Here is a 22,339-nt window from a genome sequence, read left to right on the forward strand (position 1 = left end):
CTAACAACTCAAATGACTTCTAAAACTAATAAATGAAATACTCAAATAGTTGGCTATAGAGTATAATGAAAATCCTATATGTTAGCACATCAGGAACGATTATGGTTTCAATACACTAAATCATAAATAATTTTCCTGTCCAAATTAGAGAGAAAACAAAGGCCCCTTGAAGATTCATGAGTTGGTCAAGGAAGATCATCGTATCATAACTATCCAAAGACATATCAAAGAAGAAATAGATCTAAGAACATGAATTCAAGTATATGTTTGCAATTATTGTTTTATTTTATGTGAGAATAATGAGATTTAAGATCCTTATATGATTGGTTATTTAATGTATCATAAGAAAATGATCTAACAAGTGATAGTTGAGATAATGAATGAAATTGAAAAGGAAAGAATACATTTCTTGAATGTTTGTTTTTGAATGGATTGAATATTCATTAGATATAATGAATGAACTCAAATCCATATATTAATAAAGTTATTCATTAAATTATATGCATTTAAATCTACTACCTCTAATGAATTTAAATAAATTTAATTTTCTTGAATTTTAATAATTTGAGTAATTTTGTGACCTTTAAATTAATCTTAATCTCCTAGTACATTTTAGAACAAACTCTCCTACTAAAACTTTTAGAGTTGTATCATATGTGTCCAATAATATTTTTGTCCAAATTTAACCATTGTCTTTACTAATTGAGAAGTAAGTTGTTAGTTTTGGGTAAAATTTTATATAATTATATCTAAACGAAAAAAAAGGTTATATTCTTTTGTTTTTTATGTTGTTGTGTATATAGTTGTGTCTTCACCAACTCTCTCAAGTTTAAAAGGAAAATTTTAAATAAAAGTATGACAGATGCAAAACACACTTGTAAATGAAGGTGAGCATAAATCGAGTTGGGTTGGGTAAGACATATTTTTTACCCAACTCTAAATGTTGATCGGATTACTTTTTCAAACTCGATGCTAACCCGACCGCAAATGTCGACTAGACTAACTTTCGAACATAAACCCAACCATAAACATACCCCTTTAGATTAAATATAATACATACCCCTTTAGATTAAGTTTTTTTAATATTACTTATTATTATAATATATATTTTGACATATAAAATAATATATATTATTAATTATGTATATATGATGAAAAAAATTAAAGAATAAATGATATAATGAGTGATCATGAGACAAATCAAGTTGGATTATGTTTATCTTTTACTCAACCTTAAGTATAGACCAAAACTAATGTTTGAACTTAAACCCGATCCTGACTCAAACTCAACAAAGCATGACCATGTTCAAGTTCAATTATGATCGGACAAATTAGGTGTGTAATTAGGGTCGGTTCATGCTCATCCAACTTATGAATAGGCACTGGTTTTTGTTGACGTGGGGCGTGGGGGCAAAAGACAAATAATCAAACCGGTCCAAGGGTCCAGGAGCGAATAAGGATCTATTTCATCTTTTCATCGTAACTTCGTAGAATCAAAGCTAAAGAACAAAGAACAACGAAACTCTCACACAACACAAAACAATGCAATACAAATATCTTCTCACCCATTAAACCCTTTTTCTGCATTTCACTTCTCAGAAGTAAAACAAACCCAAATTCAAATTCAATTTCAATTGTTCTCAGGATGAGGCTTTTGAAGGTAGCTACTTGCAATCTCAACCAATGGGCTATGGATTTCGATTTCAACGCTAACCAAATCAAAAATTCCATTTCCAAAGCTAAACAATCTGGTGCTATTATCAGGCTTGGACCTGAACTTGAAATCACTGGTTATGGCTGTGAAGATCACTTCTTAGAACTTGACACTGTTAATCACGCGTAAGTCTTTCCCTTTTTTCATTTTAATGTATATTTTCATATATGAATAAGATATGTGAAGTGCCCAGAATGGTTTTAAGGGAAAAAATGAAACTTTTTATTATTTGGTTGTAGATGGGAATGCTTGAAGGATATATTGGTTGGTGATTGGACTGATGATATAGTTTGTAGCATTGGAATGCCGATTATCAATGGTTCGGAGCGATATAATTGTCAAGTTCTGTGTTTGAATCGAAAAATTATTATGATTCGACCGAAGATGTGGCTTGCTAATGATGGCAATTATAGAGAATTGAGATGGTTTACTGCATGGAAGAAAAGAGATGAACTTGTGGATTTTCAGCTTCCTCATGAAATATCTGAGGCTTTAGGCCAAAGATCTGTTCCATTTGGTTATGGTTTCGTTAAGTTTCGTGACACGTAAGTTACAAAATCACTTGCTATGTTTCAGAACTTTCTTTTAATTTTGTTCCTGTTTATTCTGTCATATCCCCATAGCTTTTAGATCCATGTTAAGAACTAGCATGTTCTACATAGACAGAAAAGGTTTGATAAAGTTCAACAAGAGCTTGCAAATATTCAAGAATGGATACACCAAAGTGGTGGGGACTATTCATCTATCCAATAGTTGAAAACATCAATGATGTTATATTGTTATAGCTACACCTAAATTCATCCATCTATCACTTAAACTATCACTTTTGAAAATAACTTTTTTCTTTCAAATCAACTTTATTACCGTCCATTCTGTCTTTTTATCTAAAAAATGTGGTGAGTTTAGGAGTAGATATAAAGTTATTGTAAAATCAATGGCAACACATTCTGGCAAAAGAGTTCTGGCTGTCTTGCATTTTCCATGTTCTAACTATTGTGTCTGCACGTTTTAATTTACTTTTTGGTTCCTTCCAACTTCTAGTCGGATGTCTATCTAGTGCTAAATATAAAGCATTTTTTCATTCTTAGAGCTATCGCAGCTGAAGTTTGTGAAGAGCTTTTTACTCCAATTCCCCCTCATTCTGAGCTTGCATTGAATGGGGTTGAAGTGTTTATGAATGCAAGTGGAAGTCATCATCAACTTAGAAAGCTTGATCTGCGTCTTCGTGCCTTTATAAGTGCCACTGATACTCGTGGAGGGGTTTATATGTATAGCAATCACCAAGGATGTGATGGTGGTCGCCTTTACTACGGTAGAATTTTTTTATTTTCATAGACAAATATTTGTGATTTTCACATTTAATTCATTTCATATTCTGCAGAGTGAAACACCTTAAATGTTATGGAAGTTGGTATACGGACATTTCAACTTCCACCTAGCATGTTTATCTGTTATGAAAGTTTCACGTATGTAGGATTCTTTTTCATTTGTGTGAAATATTACATTGTTTATATTTATTTGTAACAGACGGATGTGCTAGTGTCGTGGTTAACGGAGATGTTGTAGCTCAGGGTTCACAATTTTCTTTAAAGGATGTTGAGGTTGTGGTTGCTCAGATAGATCTAGACGTGGTATGTGTTGCACGATTTTTCATATATCAATGATAGACATTGGATTTAGTTCCTTTACTCACATGTCTATTGGTAGGTTGCAAGCCTTAGAGGATCTGTAAGTAGCTTTCAAGAGCAAGCAAGTTGTAAAACCAAGGTTCCTTCGGTGGAAGTACCATATAGTCTCTGTCAGCCTTTTAACCTTAAAACGCGCCTTTCCATTCCACTTAAGGTTAGTTTGTTGTCATTTCGAATTGCAACTTTCTGATTGCTAAAAGTAATTCGCTTCGTGGGGCTCATAAACTGATGACATCTTGAGTTCTGCTTTTACTTAAAGCGTGTCTGGCATCTAGTTATTTTTTCATGCCTAATTTTAGAGCTTTCGATAATGTAACAACTTCACTTCTGCGATCACACAGTGTAGATAAGTTGCTAAATTGAACTTATATATACATTATAGATCAAGTATCATTCTCCTGAGGAGGAAATAGCATTTGGACCTGGTTGCTGGTTATGGGATTACCTAAGAAGAAGTGGAGCATCTGGTTTTCTGCTTCCTCTTTCCGGTGGAGCAGACAGTTCGTCTGTTGCTGCGATTGTTGGGTGCATGTGCCAGCTGGTTGTGAAAGGTGAGTTAGAAAGCAGTGACAAGTGCTGTTCGATTCTGGTATACTTTTAAAGCTTCTTTGCTTTTTTATTAACGGAAATTTAGGGCCAAGAGTGGTTGTCCCATCCCAGCGTCAGTTACTTAGTTTAGATGTCCACTTAACTTGTCATGATATTTAGAAGCTCAATTATTATATATACGATCATAGGACTCTCATATTTAGAAATAAATAAATAGCTCAAGTGACCAATGAGATAACTTGTTCTAAATACTCCCTCCGTTCCATATTATAAGGCATCATTTTGAATATTTTGGTGGTCCTTTTATTAGGCATTTTACATTTTCTATGAAACATTTATTGTTTTTCTTTTATTTGGCCTTTTTGCATTAATGAGAGAAAATAAATCTGTGAACTTTCCAACGAGTCTTACGGAGATAAAATTGTAATGTTATAGTATCTTTTTAAAATGTCAAGGAAATTAATTACACTTATTGGTATGTGTAATTCGGTTAAAAGTGTATTTTAATGAGGACCAGAGGGAGTATAAGCTGTAAAAAGATCTCAACTGACAACTAAATTAGTTGGAGAAGTGGACCTGAATCTTCACATTTCCTTTATCGGAAGTCCTGCAAAATCCATAACATATAGGTTCGACAAACTTTACGTTGGTTGTCGACTGCTTAACACAATCTTCACCTTTCATCTGGGCTTAGGACCGGCTATGTTTAGCATCAAGCATATATAGGCAGGTTTAAAGCTGACAACATGCAGCCATTGGAATCGAACATGGGACCCTTGTCACGTCTTAGGTGGTTTAGACATGTTTGGAGACTGGTAGAAGACCTCGTAAGGATTGTTGATCAAATGAAGTTTAGTATAATTCCTAAAGGAAGAGAGAGGCAAGAAAAACCATAGGCGAAACAATTAAGAAAGACTTAGGATCAATGCTTTATCAACGAACATGACTTATGACAGAACATTATGACGTCGTCCGATCCATGTAGCCAATCCCACCTAGTGGGATAAAGGCTTGATAGTTGTTAGAAGTCTTGCAAAATTGTTTGATTGTAGGATGTCGTGTTTTTTATTTGTTCAGAATGTTCAACTTCTTGCAAAGAACTAAACTGTGAAATCACGGCAATAGTAAAATTGAGATGGACTATTTGTTTTTCCTTTTCTTTTTGAAATGTGGCAAGGTGTAATAAGAAGCTATATTTCACCTTACAAATCCAAATCTTGTTGTACAGATATGATTGGTCAATGATTCATATTTTCCTGCAGAAATTGCAAATGGGGATGAGCAAGTTAAAGCCGATGCAATACGAATAGGAAACTATAAAGATGGACAATATCCTACAGACAGCAAAGAATTTGCCAAAAGAATATTCTATACTGTGTTTATGGGATCTGAAAACAGGTAAATGATAAATTGATTGTTTCAATGTTTTACAACCTTTGGCTGTCTCTAGGTTTCTATCTACTATATTCAATAGATGCTTCTTCAACATTTGTATAAAGAGAGACCTAACGATATCCCATTTTTAAAGGCTTTTATTTTTTGGTCTAATTTATTGTTTTCTGGAAACAACCTCTCCATTTGTGGCGTAAGGCTACATATGTCTACCCTCCTGAAATCCTACTAGGTGGGAGCCTCGTGCATTGAACATTATTTATTGTTTTGATGCTATTTTCTTCTGTTCCATTTTTTAAAACACCTCCAATTAAAGTTAATTATTGGTTGGGGGACACCCTTGGTGCAAACCAAAAAGGTATGCAATGGTTACATTGAATAAACATGATTGTTTTTGTTGTTGAAACAATTGAATGCTACTGCGTAAGTTAAATCAGTAAGCTTACAGATTTCAATTTACTAAACTAGTATCTCAAAATGTTAGTGGTTTTGGTGATCCTGGATACTTGACCTAGTGCCAATCCTATGTAATCTTATTAGCTTGATAGGGTGTTCTTTGGAACTTCTAGCAATCAGAATAGTTATGCTATTTTGCAGTGTAAGGCATAGATACTGGATGACCCAAGTCATTGAAAGCCCTCAATCTTTGAATGCTAGGATTTATTTATGTTGAGAAATCCTTTCATTTATCAAACATTCAATCGGTTTATTTTCGAGCAGAATGATACCTTCAAATCTACTGCTTGAATTCAACTAAAACACTTATCAGTTGTTATGGTGCATTTATGAATATTCTCCTTGCAGTTCAGATTTGACAAGATCACGGGCCAAGGTGCTGGCCGATGAAATTGGGTCATGGCACCTCGATGTTTCCATCGATGTTGTTGTATCTGCTTTTTTGTCATTGTTCCAAACACTAACAGGAAAGAGACCACGCTACAAGGTAAATAAAGCATGAACTTATGAATTATTTCAATCATAAATGACATGCACTCGAAACTCGTAATCTGTTTTGTCTTGCACTTGGGTTTCTCCACAGGAGTATGTTGATATTGTAATAGAGAATTGTGTTTCAGACTTTCAGTTCTTAAACAAGTCATACTTTGATCTCCATACCAGGACCTACCTAGACTAATAAAATAACTCTGTAGTTTCGTTATGTTATCTATTTTATGTCTCTATTACAGTATTGGCCTCAAAAAATTTATATGTTTTGTTTCTATAGGTAGATGGTGGATCTAATATTGAGAATTTAAGCTTACAGAACATCCAAGCTCGAATCAGAATGGTGCTAGCTTTCATGTTAGCATCACTCTTGCCTTGGGTTCACAGCAAACCCGGGTTTTATCTTGTCCTGGGGAGCTCCAATGTAGATGAGGGGTTACGTGGTTACTTGACAAAGGTATCTCCACACTGCTTTAGATTATGCCATTATTAGTTTCTCAAATATTTTCTCTAGTTTTACACTTTATCTCTTCTCAGTATGATTGCAGCTCAGCAGATATAAATCCTATAGGTAGTATAAGTAAGCAGGACCTTCGGGCATTCCTGCGATGGGCAGCCATCCATCTTGGCTACTCATCTTTGGCAGATGTTGAAGCAGCTCCTCCCACTGCCGAGCTGGAGCCTATACGATCTGACTACAGTCAGGTAATACTCTGTTCTGTTACTATTAATCTTGAATCTCTTGATGGATCCTTCCAATGTGGTTATTAAACTCTCAAGTTAAGTCTTAAAATCTTACGAGTTTACGATCTTAGGTCACCAAAATGAGTTAACTCGCATGTAAACCCTCTTTTTGGTAAACGCGTACAAGTTCAAATAAATTCTGATTAAATCTGATAAAATTCATATAATAGTTAGGTCAAATGTTGAGTTATGCTTATACTTACTGTCTATTTGCTTCGCTATGAAATAATGTTGAATAATTACCAGAGCTCCACAAGTTTACTTGAACTCTCGAGTTTGACACGCGTACTTCCAATTGCATTTTTTGATTGCAAATGCATATAATACCATATTTAGTACAGTTGTTGGCATATGTGGGATTTTTGTCTGAGTGAAATAGTGTTACATAGGGCAACATGTCATGTCAATAACGATACAGAATTTAAATTATCATTTACTTTATGTACGAAAATGAAGGATAATTATCGACACTACCCTAGATGGAGGACCAGAGACAATTTAACAGGAGTGAGAGATCAAATCACAGCTCATAATTACCTTACAAAATTTCTGGGCTTTTATATGGACTATGGCGAAGTTGGTTGCTAAGTGATTGGTTTTCACACATAAATGTCATATACATATCTCAATTTTCATAATACAGTAGAAACAACAGAAAAATCCAGTAACTAACTCTGAATCCAATCATAAATAAATATCATTGGTAAATGATGGAAAACAAAAAGGGGCTGGTCTTTTGGAAGTGTAATCATGTTGAGAAACACCCGTAAGCAGTTCGCGTGGGGAAAAGTGCGAGGCACGGTACTTGGAAAAAGGAAGAGGTAACACCAAAGGGGGATATAGTTGTTTCATTGACTGTGTACATGATTTTCTGGATTTATCTTTTCCCGCCTTTTCTCTTGTTGGAAAAGAAAGAATTTAGGGAACTTTTTTAAAGCCTGTTACAAGTTTAGGTGAAGAGAGGCTGCTTCAGCTCAATAAATCCTAGTAACATTTCCGTTTACAAAATAAACATGAAGCATATATGCCTAGAAAAACTAATTTAGTTCATTTATTGTGTGAGTCGATGATTAAAGCAACTAGTATCTATAGTATTACAATGAGCTCAATCCTATGAAAATGTGATAGTCGGAACGCAATTTTACAGACAGTGTTAAAGTAGATACATTATGAAATTCATAGAGTTGTTATAAATTTTTATATGGAGAAAGTTAAGCTAGATGGGTTCTTTGTAAGCCTTAACGTTCTATCAGCTACATAACAACTACATTTACTCGCCCCAAGCTGAACGGAATTGGGCAGGTTAAATTACCAACATGTTGCCATTTTTTCCCTGCTACTGAAATTCTATCTATTCAGACAAATTCAGGCAATTGTGATCTCTGTGTGTGCATAATTAAACTTTATTGTGTGTTTATTTGTTTAATCAGATGGTGTAGGTGAAAAGTTCAGTAGCTAGTTTAATCATGTGTTCTTCCTTTGGCAGTGTTGTATTTGATTCTCTATGCTTTTGTTCTTCTGGACTAGTTTTTATCTGTATGCATTAGTAAATTTTTGTAGTCAAGTTTGAAAAATATGTATTTCTTTTCTACAGCTTGATGAAGTTGATATGGGAATGACTTATGAGGAACTATCAGTCTATGGAAGATTACGGAAAGTTTTCCGTTGTGGTCCAGTTTCCATGTTCCAGGTATACCTTGTGATTCTCCCCCATCTTTATTTAGGTTTTTGTCAGCCTTTCCGTTTCATTTTATAACTTTCGAAATTTTCATCCTATGATGTTTGAAAGGGGTTATCTAACCATGACCATCCCATCATGTAAATATGATCATTTGGGCAAAAGCTATTTTTTCTTGCAAGTCATTTGACTGGTCTCTGAAATGATTTTCTTAATCTATAAGAAAAAAGTGATTATTTTGCAATCAGAAGCTTCTTGACTATGATATTTTCCTTTTGGAAAGGGTGAAACTAACTTTTAGTGTCCTACCTAAAACTTTTAGCACCTGCTTCAAAGCATGATACCTGATTTTGTCTTTACTTAAGAGCTTGACATACCAATAATCCAGATGCAAAGCCTTATTTACTTTTATCAAGATCTTAAAGGAGTTCTTGAAGTCAGCTTTTGACAAAAGCTTTCATGGAAGAATAAAAATTAAGTAGTCAACCTAATAAAATCGACTCTTCCAAGCAGACAGTTTTTTCTCCTACGGTCGTTCAGTTGATATCAGCTTTTGATGGCTTCAGCAGCCATTTTTCCTAGGCGAAATGATTAAGAAAGACTTAGAGATCAATGTTTTGTTAGTGAAAATGATATATGATAGATTGTTACGACAGCGTTCGATCCATATAGCCGACCCCACCTAGTGGGATAAAGGCTTAATTGTTGTTGTTGTACAAATTTTAGTTGATATGAGTCTATATTATATACTTCTAACTTATAGTTGATATGAAAAGCTTAGTATTAAGCACAAATGCTCTGCTTGGCATGATAGACTCGGAAAAAAGAAACTTTTCGCATCAATACCGCTGAGTAAAAGCTTAGTAATCTGTGTTAAGTCCCGACTCATGAGTAAAAGAACTATTTATAATGATTTAAGCAACTCTCCCTTTATGAGCTAGTTTTTCGGCTGAAATTACGTCCGGTTATTCTAATAGTTTGAATAGAAATTTGTACTTAAATGTTGTCCATTTTGTAGTTCAGCCATAAATTATCCTATTTGTTATTTACTATTGCAGAATCTATGCTACAGATGGGGTGCAACATTGACTCCATCACAAATAGGTGAAAAAGTAAAACACTTCTTCAAATATTATTCTATCAATAGACACAAAATGACTGTCATGACACCTTCCTATCATGCTGAGGTATGCATTTGTTATATGTCAAACTCTTGATTCCCCAAGGATTATGATTTTTACATATTCTTATGTTTTCTGCTGGCTAATGAAATTTTCGAACATTTACTCAACACTTGCAGAGTTATTCACCGGAGGACAATAGGTTCGATCTTCGCCAGTTTCTCTACAATGCAAGATGGCCGTATCAATTTCAGAAAATCGACAAACTCGTGGGTGAGTTGGATGTTAAAGAAGTTGTTCAAGGATCAGGGGACCATGAAACAGTGGCAGCTGCATCAGATGTTGGTGGGATGGGAGTTGCTGCAGCAGGTTCAGGCAATCCCAATGTTGGATTATAGTTAAAAATTAAACCTTCTCCAAATAAAACAAGAAATAAATTGCAGATTTGCATATTCAAGACTATAAATCTGGCACAGACAGAGAGATATTATCATTTTTTTTACACTTATGTGACCAATGAAATTCATTCAACCTTTCATACCAACTTTTACTGCTTATGTCATGTTTGGTTGCATTTGAAAGAGGGATGAGAGTATGCATTATAAGAGAAAAACTTGATTGAAAAGATGACAAAACCAAGGATAATACTAATAATAATCATTGTGGCTCTACGCAATGATAAGATTGTTTGTTTTATGACTTGGAGCTCGTGAGTTCAAATCCTGAAAACAGTCTCCTCGCTTATGATTTATGAATGTAAGACTGTTACATTTACTTTCCCTCATACCTCACTTGGTGGAAGCCTCGGGGATTAGGCTGCCCTTTTAAATGTGGCACTCATCATCGCTTAATCTATTGCTTTTTTCTTTTACAGATTGTATTTTTCCACAATGGAAATTAAAATTTATTCTTTCTATAAAAACTATAAAAAAATTATTTCATATTCATCTTGGTATGTATTGATTATTGAATATGATTTGGTTAAATTATAGAACACAACCTATGACTTGGTATGTGTTTCTTTAAGGTGCTGGATCGTTCTCTTGCTTCACAGCAATGCTCATTTCAATATCATTTTTAGTTATGAGAAAAAGATATATGAACCGTGGTGTATGAGTTTTATACATTGTCACTGTATCATCTATTAAATATGTTTAATCATTATTGACTCTTCAAAAAATATTAATACAAGTGAATGGTAGATGATGTATTGATTGTGTATAAATCTTTATAGATATTACACTACTTAAAATTTGTGTTAAATTCATTATATCATGAGTGTAACATTTATGCCCTCACATAAGATTTATATAGTGAGTATATTATTCATCATTCATTTGAATTATTTTTATCCAAGAGTTGATGATAATTAAATACGAATGGTGGATAATACACTATCAATATATAAATATCTTATATTATCGATGTATATATTTTTTTTCTCTCGGACCACTTTATCTTTATGGGTCTCATAGGCCACATAAACTTTGATCAACTAGATTGTGACCTTGTGTAATGCATTGACAACTTTATGAAATTATGAAATAATACTAAATATGATATCTACTAATGTACATAATAATAATAATATTAGTCATTATAAAAAAATAGGAACTTGAATAATCATGTTATATATAGATAAAACTATCATTTCATGGCTATCAACTTGGTTGTTGGTATGGTTATGGTTAATTTGGTTTATGGTGGTTAACATGATGTAAGATTCTCACACATACATTAATACTTACAAGTATGGAGATACATGTAATACGTCACATTTGAAGACAAATATATTTTATGATTTTTGATGCCATCATTTAAGATTAAATTTAATTAGAATTAAAATATTAATATATTGTCAAGATCTTATTAATTATCTCTACATGGTTTCGTCTCCACTCACCACCATTCATAATATGGTATCTAATTACTTTCACCATTATCTTCTCTAGGTAACTCTGAGAGCAAATCTATAATATTGTGTATGTTATCTTTGAAATAAATTGATCATTAATTTACATCATTACACATGTGATCATAGAGTAGTACCAAAAAATTCACATTTTATATTTTGTGTTGCAGTAAGTTGAATTTCAAGTCATATTGTGTGCACATCAATTAATCTACTAGCTCAATCAAATGGCAAGTCAAAATGTTTCTATAAAAATTCATGAAAAATAATATTAGTCAGTGTCATATTTGTGGAATTCATAGGAATTAATTAAGCTTATCATTAACTTAAATTGTTAATGGGTATGTATATTGGCTTGTCATGATGGGTATATTTAACTCATTTTATTGTTTTTTTATTTATTTATGAAAGGAGAAGATCCATTTCCTAACTACTCTTAGAACAACTAATGAGGGATAGAAATTGTTTTTTAAACTTAGATTATATACTTGTGTATGTAATATTTTGGATTAGATAAATCATTAAATTTTGTTTAACAATTTGTATGAGAGTGAGGCTAAATTCATGTGATGACTCCAAATTGTACCTTTTGATATAAAAATTATTTCAAAACTAGGTTTCATAATATGCTTCACCAAGAGAGATTATGATGATGCTAAAACTAATAACTAATAGCTAATATTATTCTGTAATCAATATTGTGCAAACTCGAAATTATAAGAGTTTTTTTGCGAGTTCTTCCTTCACGAGGGAGAAAGGAAAAAATTATGAGTTATTTTATAAGTGTATTTTATGTGAAGAAGATGTGGCTTTTGACCTTAGCAAGAGTTTTGATGAAGACACCAACGTCACATAAAAGAAGAAAAAGAAAAATATTTATGAACACAATGAAGACAAAATTTCAAAAATTTAGAATTGAAGTCTAGTTCTATCCTTACTTAGTAGAAAATTCTCTACATGGTTTCGTCTCCACTCACCACCATTCATAATATGGTATCTAATTACTTTCACCATTATCTTCTCTAGGTAACTCTGAGAGCAAATCTATAATATTGTGTATGTTATCTTTGAAATAAATTGATCATTAATTTACATCATTACACATGTGATCATAGAGTAGTACCAAAAAATTCACATTTTATATTTTGTGTTGCAGTAAGTTGAATTTCAAGTCATATTGTGTGCACATCAATTAATCTACTAGCTCAATCAAATGGCAAGTCAAAATGTTTCTATAAAAATTCATGAAAAATAATATTAGTCAGTGTCATATTTGTGGAATTCATAGGAATTAATTAAGCTTATCATTAACTTAAATTGTTAATGGGTATGTATATTGGCTTGTCATGATGGGTATATTTAACTCATTTTATTGTTTTTTTATTTATTTATGAAAGGAGAAGATCCATTTCCTAACTACTCTTAGAACAACTAATGAGGGATAGAAATTGTTTTTTAAACTTAGATTATATACTTGTGTATGTAATATTTTGGATTAGATAAATCATTAAATTTTGTTTAACAATTTGTATGAGAGTGAGGCTAAATTCATGTGATGACTCCAAATTGTACCTTTTGATATAAAAATTATTTCAAAACTAGGTTTCATAATATGCTTCACCAAGAGAGATTATGATGATGCTAAAACTAATAACTAATAGCTAATATTATTCTGTAATCAATATTGTGCAAACTCGAAATTATAAGAGTTTTTTTGCGAGTTCTTCCTTCACGAGGGAGAAAGGAAAAAATTATGAGTTATTTTATAAGTGTATTTTATGTGAAGAAGATGTGGCTTTTGACCTTAGCAAGAGTTTTGATGAAGACACCAACGTCACATAAAAGAAGAAAAAGAAAAATATTTATGAACACAATGAAGACAAAATTTCAAAAATTTAGAATTGAAGTCTAGTTCTATCCTTACTTAGTAGAAAATTGATAAGCACGAGTATAAATGAAAACAATTTTCAAAATATTGTGTAACAGGTTACTAGATCCAGTTGATGGTTAAAAAGGTGAACCAATATAAAAACATCTGTGTACTCTCTTCTCCTTTATCTCGTTACATTTACTTGATCAGTCATAGTTTTAAACAACTAATTTATCATCTCTTAGTTGACATATCAGACTTACATTTTATAATTCTTTAAGTCTTTTCATTTCCTCTTACCATTCTAAAATCAACTGGCAAACACATCTAAAATAAACCTCTAGTTTCAATTTAAAGGTCCAAATCCATATCACAATCCACATTAACTTCTTTGTGTTTTGAAAAGGTTGCTGATTGATTCCTAGAAGTTGTTTAGAGTTTTTTAGATAATGGTTTTCTTAATTGTAGGACTTATCAAACTTGAATTTTTATTTGTTTTCCATTAAATAGTAATGGCAACATTAAGTATGAGAAACTTATCAACCATGACAAACAAAGTAGCAAGAGGTTTGAACAAATTGATCAAAGGAAAATCACAATAAGTGAGTCAACTCAAAATAATAAGGTAATAAGTTATGAATTCGTTCTCTTGTAATATAGAATAAATTTAGCATAGACATCATGTAGGTAACAATTCTTTGTTTTTTGGGGTAAAAGGGGTGTGATATGTTTCTCTATTTGATATTGTTTAGTTTTCAGCTAAATCTATAACAGAAGAAAATTAAAACCCAAGCTGTGATATAGCTGAAGAAAATTTCTTTTAAATGTATCAAAAGAGAAAGTACAAGTAAATATAGCAAAGTATCTTAAACAACAAAAAAAGCAAGCGCATCAGAAATCTTTCTTAAATTCCCACCTATCCGAAAAATAAACATAATCCGCCTAACCTATTAATGCTCATCATTTCTCAGCACCCCAGATTTTGCATCATCATTCAAATCTGATCAAAATCTAGAGCTCATCATGCGAATCATCGTCGTCGTTCTCCTCAGTTGAGGCATCGCCGCTTGCAGCACCACCTGATCTCTGATATACAGCTGTGATAATTGGGTTAACAGCAGCTTCAACCTCTTTGAGCCTCTCTTCATATTCTTCTTTCTCTGCACTCTGGTTGTCATCCAACCATTCCAATGCTTCTTTCACGGCAGCCTCGATTTTCTCCTTCTCATCTGATTCCAACTTGTCAGCGAGCTTATCTTTGTCACCAATCTGGTTTTTCAGGTTGTAGATGTAAGTTTCAAGTGCGTTACGTGCATCAATCCTCTCCTTCACCTTCTTATCTTCCTCGGCAAACTCTTCTGCTTCACGAACCATGCGCTCAATTTCCTCCTGGCTCAGGCGTCCCTTTTCATTTGTGATGGTGATCTTTTCTGCTTTACCTGTGCCCTTGTCTTCTGCCTTCACGTTTAGGATACCATTTGCATCAACTTCAAAGGTCACTTCAATTTGAGGGACACCTCTGTTCAATTATCACACAAAATAACAATGAATACCACACAAATAACAATAAATAATAAGCATCAACAGAGAAATATTTAAACATGACTTCATGAAACCAGGAAACAAACCTTGGAGCTGGTGCAATTCCGGACAGTTCAAATTTCCCGAGAAGACGGCAATCCTTTGTGAGACTCCTCTCACCTTCGAACACCTAACCATTTAAAAAAACAGCATCCGAATTGAGGTTAAACCATTAAGGTTCTTTGAGTCAAGTATTTTAAATTCAAAAGTCCAAACATCATGCACCAAAGCGCTGTTAAATTACAGATCAGTACCTGAATGCCGACAATAGTCTGCTGATCCTGGTAGGTGGTAAAAACCTGAGATTTCTTGGTTGGGATAACAGTATTTCTGGGAATCAACTTTGTCATCACCCCACCAACAGTTTCAATTCCAAGGGTGAGAGGTGCCACATCCAAGAGAAGGATATCTGGATCCAGTGAGCACAATGGATAAGTTGTTAAGCATGGAAATCCAGTTGCTTCATTTAACTTTGTTACGTGCGCCGAGTAATTAAAAATAGAAAGCTAGAGTATAGACTATATTACCTTTGGTTTCATCACCACCCTCTCCACTTAAAATGCCTCCTTGTACTGCAGCACCATATGCGACTGCCTCATCAGGGTTCACACCCTTGTTTGGCTCTTTTCCCTCAAAGTAGTCCTTCAAGAGTTGTTGTACCTTTGGAATCCTAGTACTTCCACCAACAAGTACTATCTCGTCAATCTGGTTCTTCTGTAATCCAGCATCATCCATTGCCTTCTTCACTGGCCCCATTGTCTTGCGGAACAAGTCATTGTTCAACTCCTCGAACCGAGCTCGGGTAAGTGGCTCAGAGAGATCAACACCATCAAAAAGAGATTCAATTTCCACACGGACTTGGTGCTGGCTACTGAGAGCTCTCTTTGCACGCTCACTTTCTCTCCTCAGCTTGCCAAGAGCTCTGTTGTCCTTGCTGATATCCTTTCCGTGCTTTTTCTTGATCAATTTAATGAAGTAATCCATTATTCTGTGATCAAAGTCCTCACCTGGAAGGGGAAGGAAAAAATAGGAGGCGTTAATACCTGAAGGAAAACTTCAGGAGATAACAAACTTCTTTTCTTTGGTATAATATCATGTTATTCTGTGTCGTATATAACAAAGAACTAACCTCCAAGATGAGTATCTCCGTTTGTAGAAAGAACCTCAAAAACACCGTTGTCAATTGTCAAGATACTGACATCGAATGTCCCACCTCCGAGATCAAAGACAAGAATGTTCTTCTCGCCACCTTTCTTGTCCAATCCATAAGCAATTTGAGCCTCTCTTCATATTCTTCTTTCTCTGCACTCTGGTTGTCATCCAACCATTCCAATGCTTCTTTCACGGCAGCCTCGATTTTCTCCTTCTCATCTGATTCCAACTTGTCAGCGAGCTTATCTTTGTCACCAATCTGGTTTTTCAGGTTGTAGATGTAAGTTTCAAGTGCGTTACGTGCATCAATCCTCTCCTTCACCTTCTTATCTTCCTCGGCAAACTCTTCTGCTTCACGAACCATGCGCTCAATTTCCTCCTGGCTCAGGCGTCCCTTTTCATTTGTGATGGTGATCTTTTCTGCTTTACCTGTGCCCTTGTCTTCTGCCTTCACGTTTAGGATACCATTTGCATCAACTTCAAAGGTCACTTCAATTTGAGGGACACCTCTGTTCAATTATCACACAAAATAACAATGAATACCACACAAATAACAATAAATAATAAGCATCAACAGAGAAATATTTAAACATGACTTCATGAAACCAGGAAACAAACCTTGGAGCTGGTGCAATTCCGGACAGTTCAAATTTCCCGAGAAGACGGCAATCCTTTGTGAGACTCCTCTCACCTTCGAACACCTAACCATTTAAAAAAACAGCATCCGAATTGAGGTTAAACCATTAAGGTTCTTTGAGTCAAGTATTTTAAATTCAAAAGTCCAAACATCATGCACCAAAGCGCTGTTAAATTACAGATCAGTACCTGAATGCCGACAATAGTCTGCTGATCCTGGTAGGTGGTAAAAACCTGAGATTTCTTGGTTGGGATAACAGTATTTCTGGGAATCAACTTTGTCATCACCCCACCAACAGTTTCAATTCCAAGGGTGAGAGGTGCCACATCCAAGAGAAGGATATCTGGATCCAGTGAGCACAATGGATAAGTTGTTAAGCATGGAAATCCAGTTGCTTCATTTAACTTTGTTACGTGCGCCGAGTAATTAAAAATAGAAAGCTAGAGTATAGACTATATTACCTTTGGTTTCATCACCACCCTCTCCACTTAAAATGCCTCCTTGTACTGCAGCACCATATGCGACTGCCTCATCAGGGTTCACACCCTTGTTTGGCTCTTTTCCCTCAAAGTAGTCCTTCAAGAGTTGTTGTACCTTTGGAATCCTAGTACTTCCACCAACAAGTACTATCTCGTCAATCTGGTTCTTCTGTAATCCAGCATCATCCATTGCCTTCTTCACTGGCCCCATTGTCTTGCGGAACAAGTCATTGTTCAACTCCTCGAACCGAGCTCGGGTAAGTGGCTCAGAGAGATCAACACCATCAAAAAGAGATTCAATTTCCACACGGACTTGGTGCTGGCTACTGAGAGCTCTCTTTGCACGCTCACTTTCTCTCCTCAGCTTGCCAAGAGCTCTGTTGTCCTTGCTGATATCCTTTCCGTGCTTTTTCTTGATCAATTTAATGAAGTAATCCATTATTCTGTGATCAAAGTCCTCACCTGGAAGGGGAAGGAAAAAATAGGAGGCGTTAATACCTGAAGGAAAACTTCAGGAGATAACAAACTTCTTTTCTTTGGTATAATATCATGTTATTCTGTGTCGTATATAACAAAGAACTAACCTCCAAGATGAGTATCTCCGTTTGTAGAAAGAACCTCAAAAACACCGTTGTCAATTGTCAAGATACTGACATCGAATGTCCCACCTCCGAGATCAAAGACAAGAATGTTCTTCTCGCCACCTTTCTTGTCCAATCCATAAGCAATGGCGGCAGCAGTGGGTTCATTAATAATTCTAGCAACATTCAGACCAGCAATCACACCAGCATCCTTGGTGGCCTGCCTCTGAGCATCATTGAAGTAAGCTGCACATTTCAAAGAAAAACGGGACGAATTAGAATAAAGACAAAAGCAGCATGAAAACATTAAACATAGAAGCAAAATTAGTTACAACTTCCTCCACTTACCAGGGACAGTGACTACAGCATCATTGATTTTCTTCCCGAGGAATGCTTCGGCAGTTTCCTTCATCTTGGTTAGAATCACGGCACTGATTTCCTCGGGGCTGAATACCTTGGTCTCACCATCCTTAATTTTGACTTGGATGTAAGGTTTTCCATCCTTGTTCACAATCTTGTAAGGAACAAGTTTACTGTCTTTTTGAACTTCCTTATCTGCAAACCTACGAAAAATAGGTACACCTCAATCACCTTTATTCTCAAAAAACCAAATTATCGTAAATCAACAATATGGGTATGCCTTACTTTCTTCCGATGAGTCTCTTGACATCGAAGATAGTCCTCTCAGGGTTGACAGCTGCCTGATTCTTAGCAGCCTCCCCGATCAGTCTCTCACCGTCGGTGAAACCAACCCATGATGGGGTGATACGGTTACCTTGGTCATTGGCTATGATTTCAACATGGCCATTCTTGTAAACACCTACACAGGAATATGTTGTTCCAAGATCTATCCCAATTACTGTTCCCAACTTTGTGGCTTCCTCTTTCGCAGTGGAAAATGCAAATAGACATCCTGCAACAAAAAATCTCAACTTTAGTTACATAATTACAAATACTAAAAATGAAAGTGATTTCAAATCAAATTGTGCATTAGAAAATACACAAAAACCATCAAACATGTAACCAAATCAACAATCATTGGATTCATTTACAGTTGCGCTTTACAAATGACAAACATTGATTCTCCCTGATTTTGGGAAAATTGCATATAGACATCCCATGATGTAATCTCTCCCTGTTTTTTTGTTTCCCACATGTATCCTCGCACCGGAGGATAGCAATGCTGTCCGAGCCGGGAACATCCACAGGTACGTGGGGCTAACTCTCCCAACGGACATTTTTTCCATCCACAAGACTCGAACCTGGACTTTTGCTTAAGGAGAATCAAACATGTATCACTTGAACCAACGCACGTTGGTTGTAATCTCTCCATGTTTATTACAACAATACAATCATCCTAATAAAAATGATTGCAAATTGAATTGTGTAATTGCTTTACACCAAGGAATTACTCTCAAACAATGAAAAATAAATCAATAATTTCCAAGTGTAACAAACAAGAGGAGGCACTAAATAAAAAGAAGTAGCATCACATTATACTATAACTAAACTCTGGTCAAGGAGAATGTATATATTAAATTATATTTCAGCCCCCTTTATTCCAAAAATATTCAGTGTAAAGTATCCATTAAATAAACTTTATCACGACACATTCAAATCACAAAAACCCAAAACCCTAATACCATGTAATGCATTCAATAACAGCATTATACATGACCCAACTATTTCGTGTCAGTTGATGATACTAATTACTAAAGACAAAATGATATATGCATTATAATGTTGCCCCATATCTATTACATTCACAGTGTATCAACATTACATTCATTATTGTTGAATATTTATTAGCAAATATCTCAAAAGACAAGACAAAAGTGTATCATTCAGTATTAATATTTAAAATTCTAAAAAATTATAATACAAATGAATGATGAATTATATATAAATCTTTATAACAATAAATGTACAGTCTCGGAAAACAATATGAACTAATCGATAAATAGATCGAGATCCAATTCACCTAAACTTTTTTATTCCGGAATATCTAAGATCTCACCAGATCTGTCGTCATGCAACACAATCAATCACATCAGATCCAAATCAATCATAAAAAACAAAGTTAACAACAATCAAGATGAATCTACATTTTCAACATTAAGATAAAATAAAAAAAAGAGAAGTAGAAAAAATTACCGAATGAAATGATAGAGAGAAGAACGAGAGCGGCGCGTGCGCACGAGTGAGCCATGCCTACTATCTCACTCACGATTACGATTGAAATGGTTCTAGTTATTTGTGATGGCGCGTGAAGAGACGCTTTTATAGTGTGGGTGGCTTTAACGTGCATGCTTCGATTCTCATGAAATACGCTACAACATGTCATTTATGCTGACGTGGACCAATTATAATTTCATGTTTGTTGTTCTGACCAATCATATGCTTCCTTGTGTTGGGATTATCTCTGCCGTTGGTTCATCTTATACACATAAACGTGTCTAACCTTTTTGGTACACTTTATTTATCTTTTTATATTTATAATAAAAGGCCAATTTCATCCCTTAAAATATATATATATATATATGAATTTCATTTCTTATAAATTGAAAATCTATTAAATATGAGTTAAAGTGATTGTTTTAGCATTTTTTTATTAGTTTATTTTAACTCAATTTTGTAATTATTAAGTATTAATTTTGTTTTTGGGAATCAAATATTATACACACAAAAATTAAAAAAAAACTATTAGGCATTTACTCTTATATTAAAGAGTAAATTCAATTTTTTGATATGTTTTTTTATAACTTTATTTTTTCGGAGTAGGAGCACTTATGAAGGTTTTAACCCGGGGATAAAGATCATATATCATCTAATTAATTCTTATATATTATAAGAAAACTTATATGTATTATAAAATGATATTTTATTTATTAATAATTAGTTTACAAGTGACATATATCATATTTATTTTGCCTTTGAAAAATACTATCATATATGGTAAATCTAGTAATTGTATTGACTATTGGTGACTCTAAACTTAAAAGTTTAACATTTTCCATTACATTATAATAATATGTGACTAGTTTGTTAGAAAATATTGATCAATGACCTTCATAATAAATCTATTTTCCCATTTATTTTCATGAGTAAATAAGTTTTTCCCATTTAAAGTGTACCCAAATAAAATGTAAGGTGTACAATAACAGATATTTTCCTAATATTTTTTTATACTATTTATATATCATTTACTACTGATAATATTGATTATATAAAAAACTTTATACTATTAATACATATTAAAAATCTTTTTATTAAGAGCCTAATTCATTATAAGCTTCAAGGAAGTGATTTCTTCATTTTACTCTCATTTATCTCATGTCCATTTCAATAATTATATTGAAGATTTAAAAAAAATTATTAGTATAGTTAATAATTTACATTTACTCTAAAAGTTTGCCAACCTTGGATTTTAAAACCTATATTCTAATAATGTATTTGTAATGTAAATACATATGGTAAGGTAGTGTAAAATTCATTCCCTATACTCGAGAATATTCATATATGTAATGTATTTTGCTTATGAATATATTTTTAATATATTTTGCTTTTAATTTTAAGGATAAAAATATTATCTCATATAAATTAAAGGATACAAATGTTATTATATATTTGATTTTTCTTTAATCTTTTACAACACTTCTCTCCCAAGTACTAAGAGATACGTAGTCATAAAATATTTTAGTGCAAGTCTTAAACGTATTTCCACGATGAAGACAATGTAAGTTTTATGTATTAATGACAAAATCATCAGAGAAACTGAAAGGAAATCATATGATCAAATAAAGACCTATTATGGAGCTTAATTGAAGCTAGTGTTGTGAGGATTCGGTCGCTAAATTTAGATTTAAAAATGATTCTAGTTTATAATCTTAACTAAAGAGAGATCGCTTTGAACTTGAGAAATTTTGATCTGATCGTGTTAAACCCAATAAAATGGGAATATCCCGGAAAGTAAACCTGGTAGATCACTTAAAATAAAAATAAAAAACTTAACTCTATTCTAATTTTTTGTTCTATTCTGATTCAAAAAGATGAAAAAATATTACTGAAATTTTACATTTATATATAATTATATAGTTATAGATACCTACTAATTATAGATAATATTATACAATTAGACTAGATACTTTACCTGATTAAACCTAATACAGGATTTTATGGTTTGATTTGTAACTCATATTCGATAAAGATGATTGAAGTGAACTAAAAAATAAGCAAGTTTCTAATCCAAAATCGATATAGAATATGCTGAAGATATTTAGCTTTGGCAATTTGTAG

At 33.6% G+C, this 22,339-nt stretch overlaps 2 protein-coding genes and 1 long non-coding RNA gene across 5 annotated transcripts; 2 read left to right on the forward strand and 1 right to left on the reverse strand.

The window, feature by feature from the left end:
- Positions 1,435–13,969, forward strand: LOC109333272. The gene is made up of 3 exons (XR_002105993.1): positions 1,435–1,636; positions 11,914–11,928; positions 13,958–13,969. It is a non-coding gene; the product is annotated as an uncharacterized LOC109333272 (long non-coding RNA).
- On the forward strand, positions 1,620–10,291 carry LOC109333271 (glutamine-dependent NAD(+) synthetase-like). The gene is made up of 13 exons (XM_019568667.1): positions 1,620–1,839; positions 1,954–2,259; positions 2,803–3,026; positions 3,242–3,345; positions 3,422–3,556; positions 3,785–3,953; positions 5,214–5,349; positions 6,148–6,286; positions 6,569–6,745; positions 6,826–6,993; positions 8,627–8,722; positions 9,769–9,897; positions 10,011–10,291. The coding sequence occupies exons 1-13, from the start codon at positions 1,646–1,648 to the stop codon at positions 10,227–10,229; spliced, it is 2,196 nt and encodes a 731-aa protein (XP_019424212.1). The 5' UTR covers positions 1,620–1,645; the 3' UTR covers positions 10,230–10,291.
- LOC109332845 (luminal-binding protein 5-like) lies at positions 14,432–20,328 on the reverse strand. Of its 3 annotated transcripts, none has more exons than XM_019567933.1 (9): positions 20,198–20,328; positions 18,689–18,956; positions 18,392–18,606; positions 18,167–18,289; positions 16,408–16,443; positions 15,722–16,201; positions 15,449–15,603; positions 15,242–15,324; positions 14,432–15,132 (listed from the first exon to the last, which is right to left on the reverse strand). In XM_019567933.1, exons 1-9 carry the CDS (start codon positions 20,250–20,252, stop codon positions 14,625–14,627), a joined length of 1,923 nt encoding a protein of 640 aa, XP_019423478.1. In that variant the 5' UTR covers positions 20,253–20,328; the 3' UTR covers positions 14,432–14,624. The 3 variants fall into 3 exon arrangements, with proteins under 3 accessions (XP_019423478.1, XP_019423476.1, XP_019423477.1); XM_019567931.1 differs by having other exon boundaries at positions 16,324–16,443; XM_019567932.1 differs by lacking the exons at positions 15,242–15,324; positions 15,449–15,603; positions 15,722–16,201; positions 16,408–16,443 and adding exons at positions 16,475–16,855; positions 16,965–17,047; positions 17,172–17,326; positions 17,445–17,924 and having other exon boundaries at positions 14,432–14,751; positions 18,047–18,289.

Source organism: Lupinus angustifolius, chromosome LG18 (assembly GCF_001865875.1).
Source record: "Lupinus angustifolius cultivar Tanjil chromosome LG18, LupAngTanjil_v1.0, whole genome shotgun sequence".
Classification (NCBI taxonomy): Eukaryota; Viridiplantae; Streptophyta; class Magnoliopsida; order Fabales; family Fabaceae; genus Lupinus; species Lupinus angustifolius.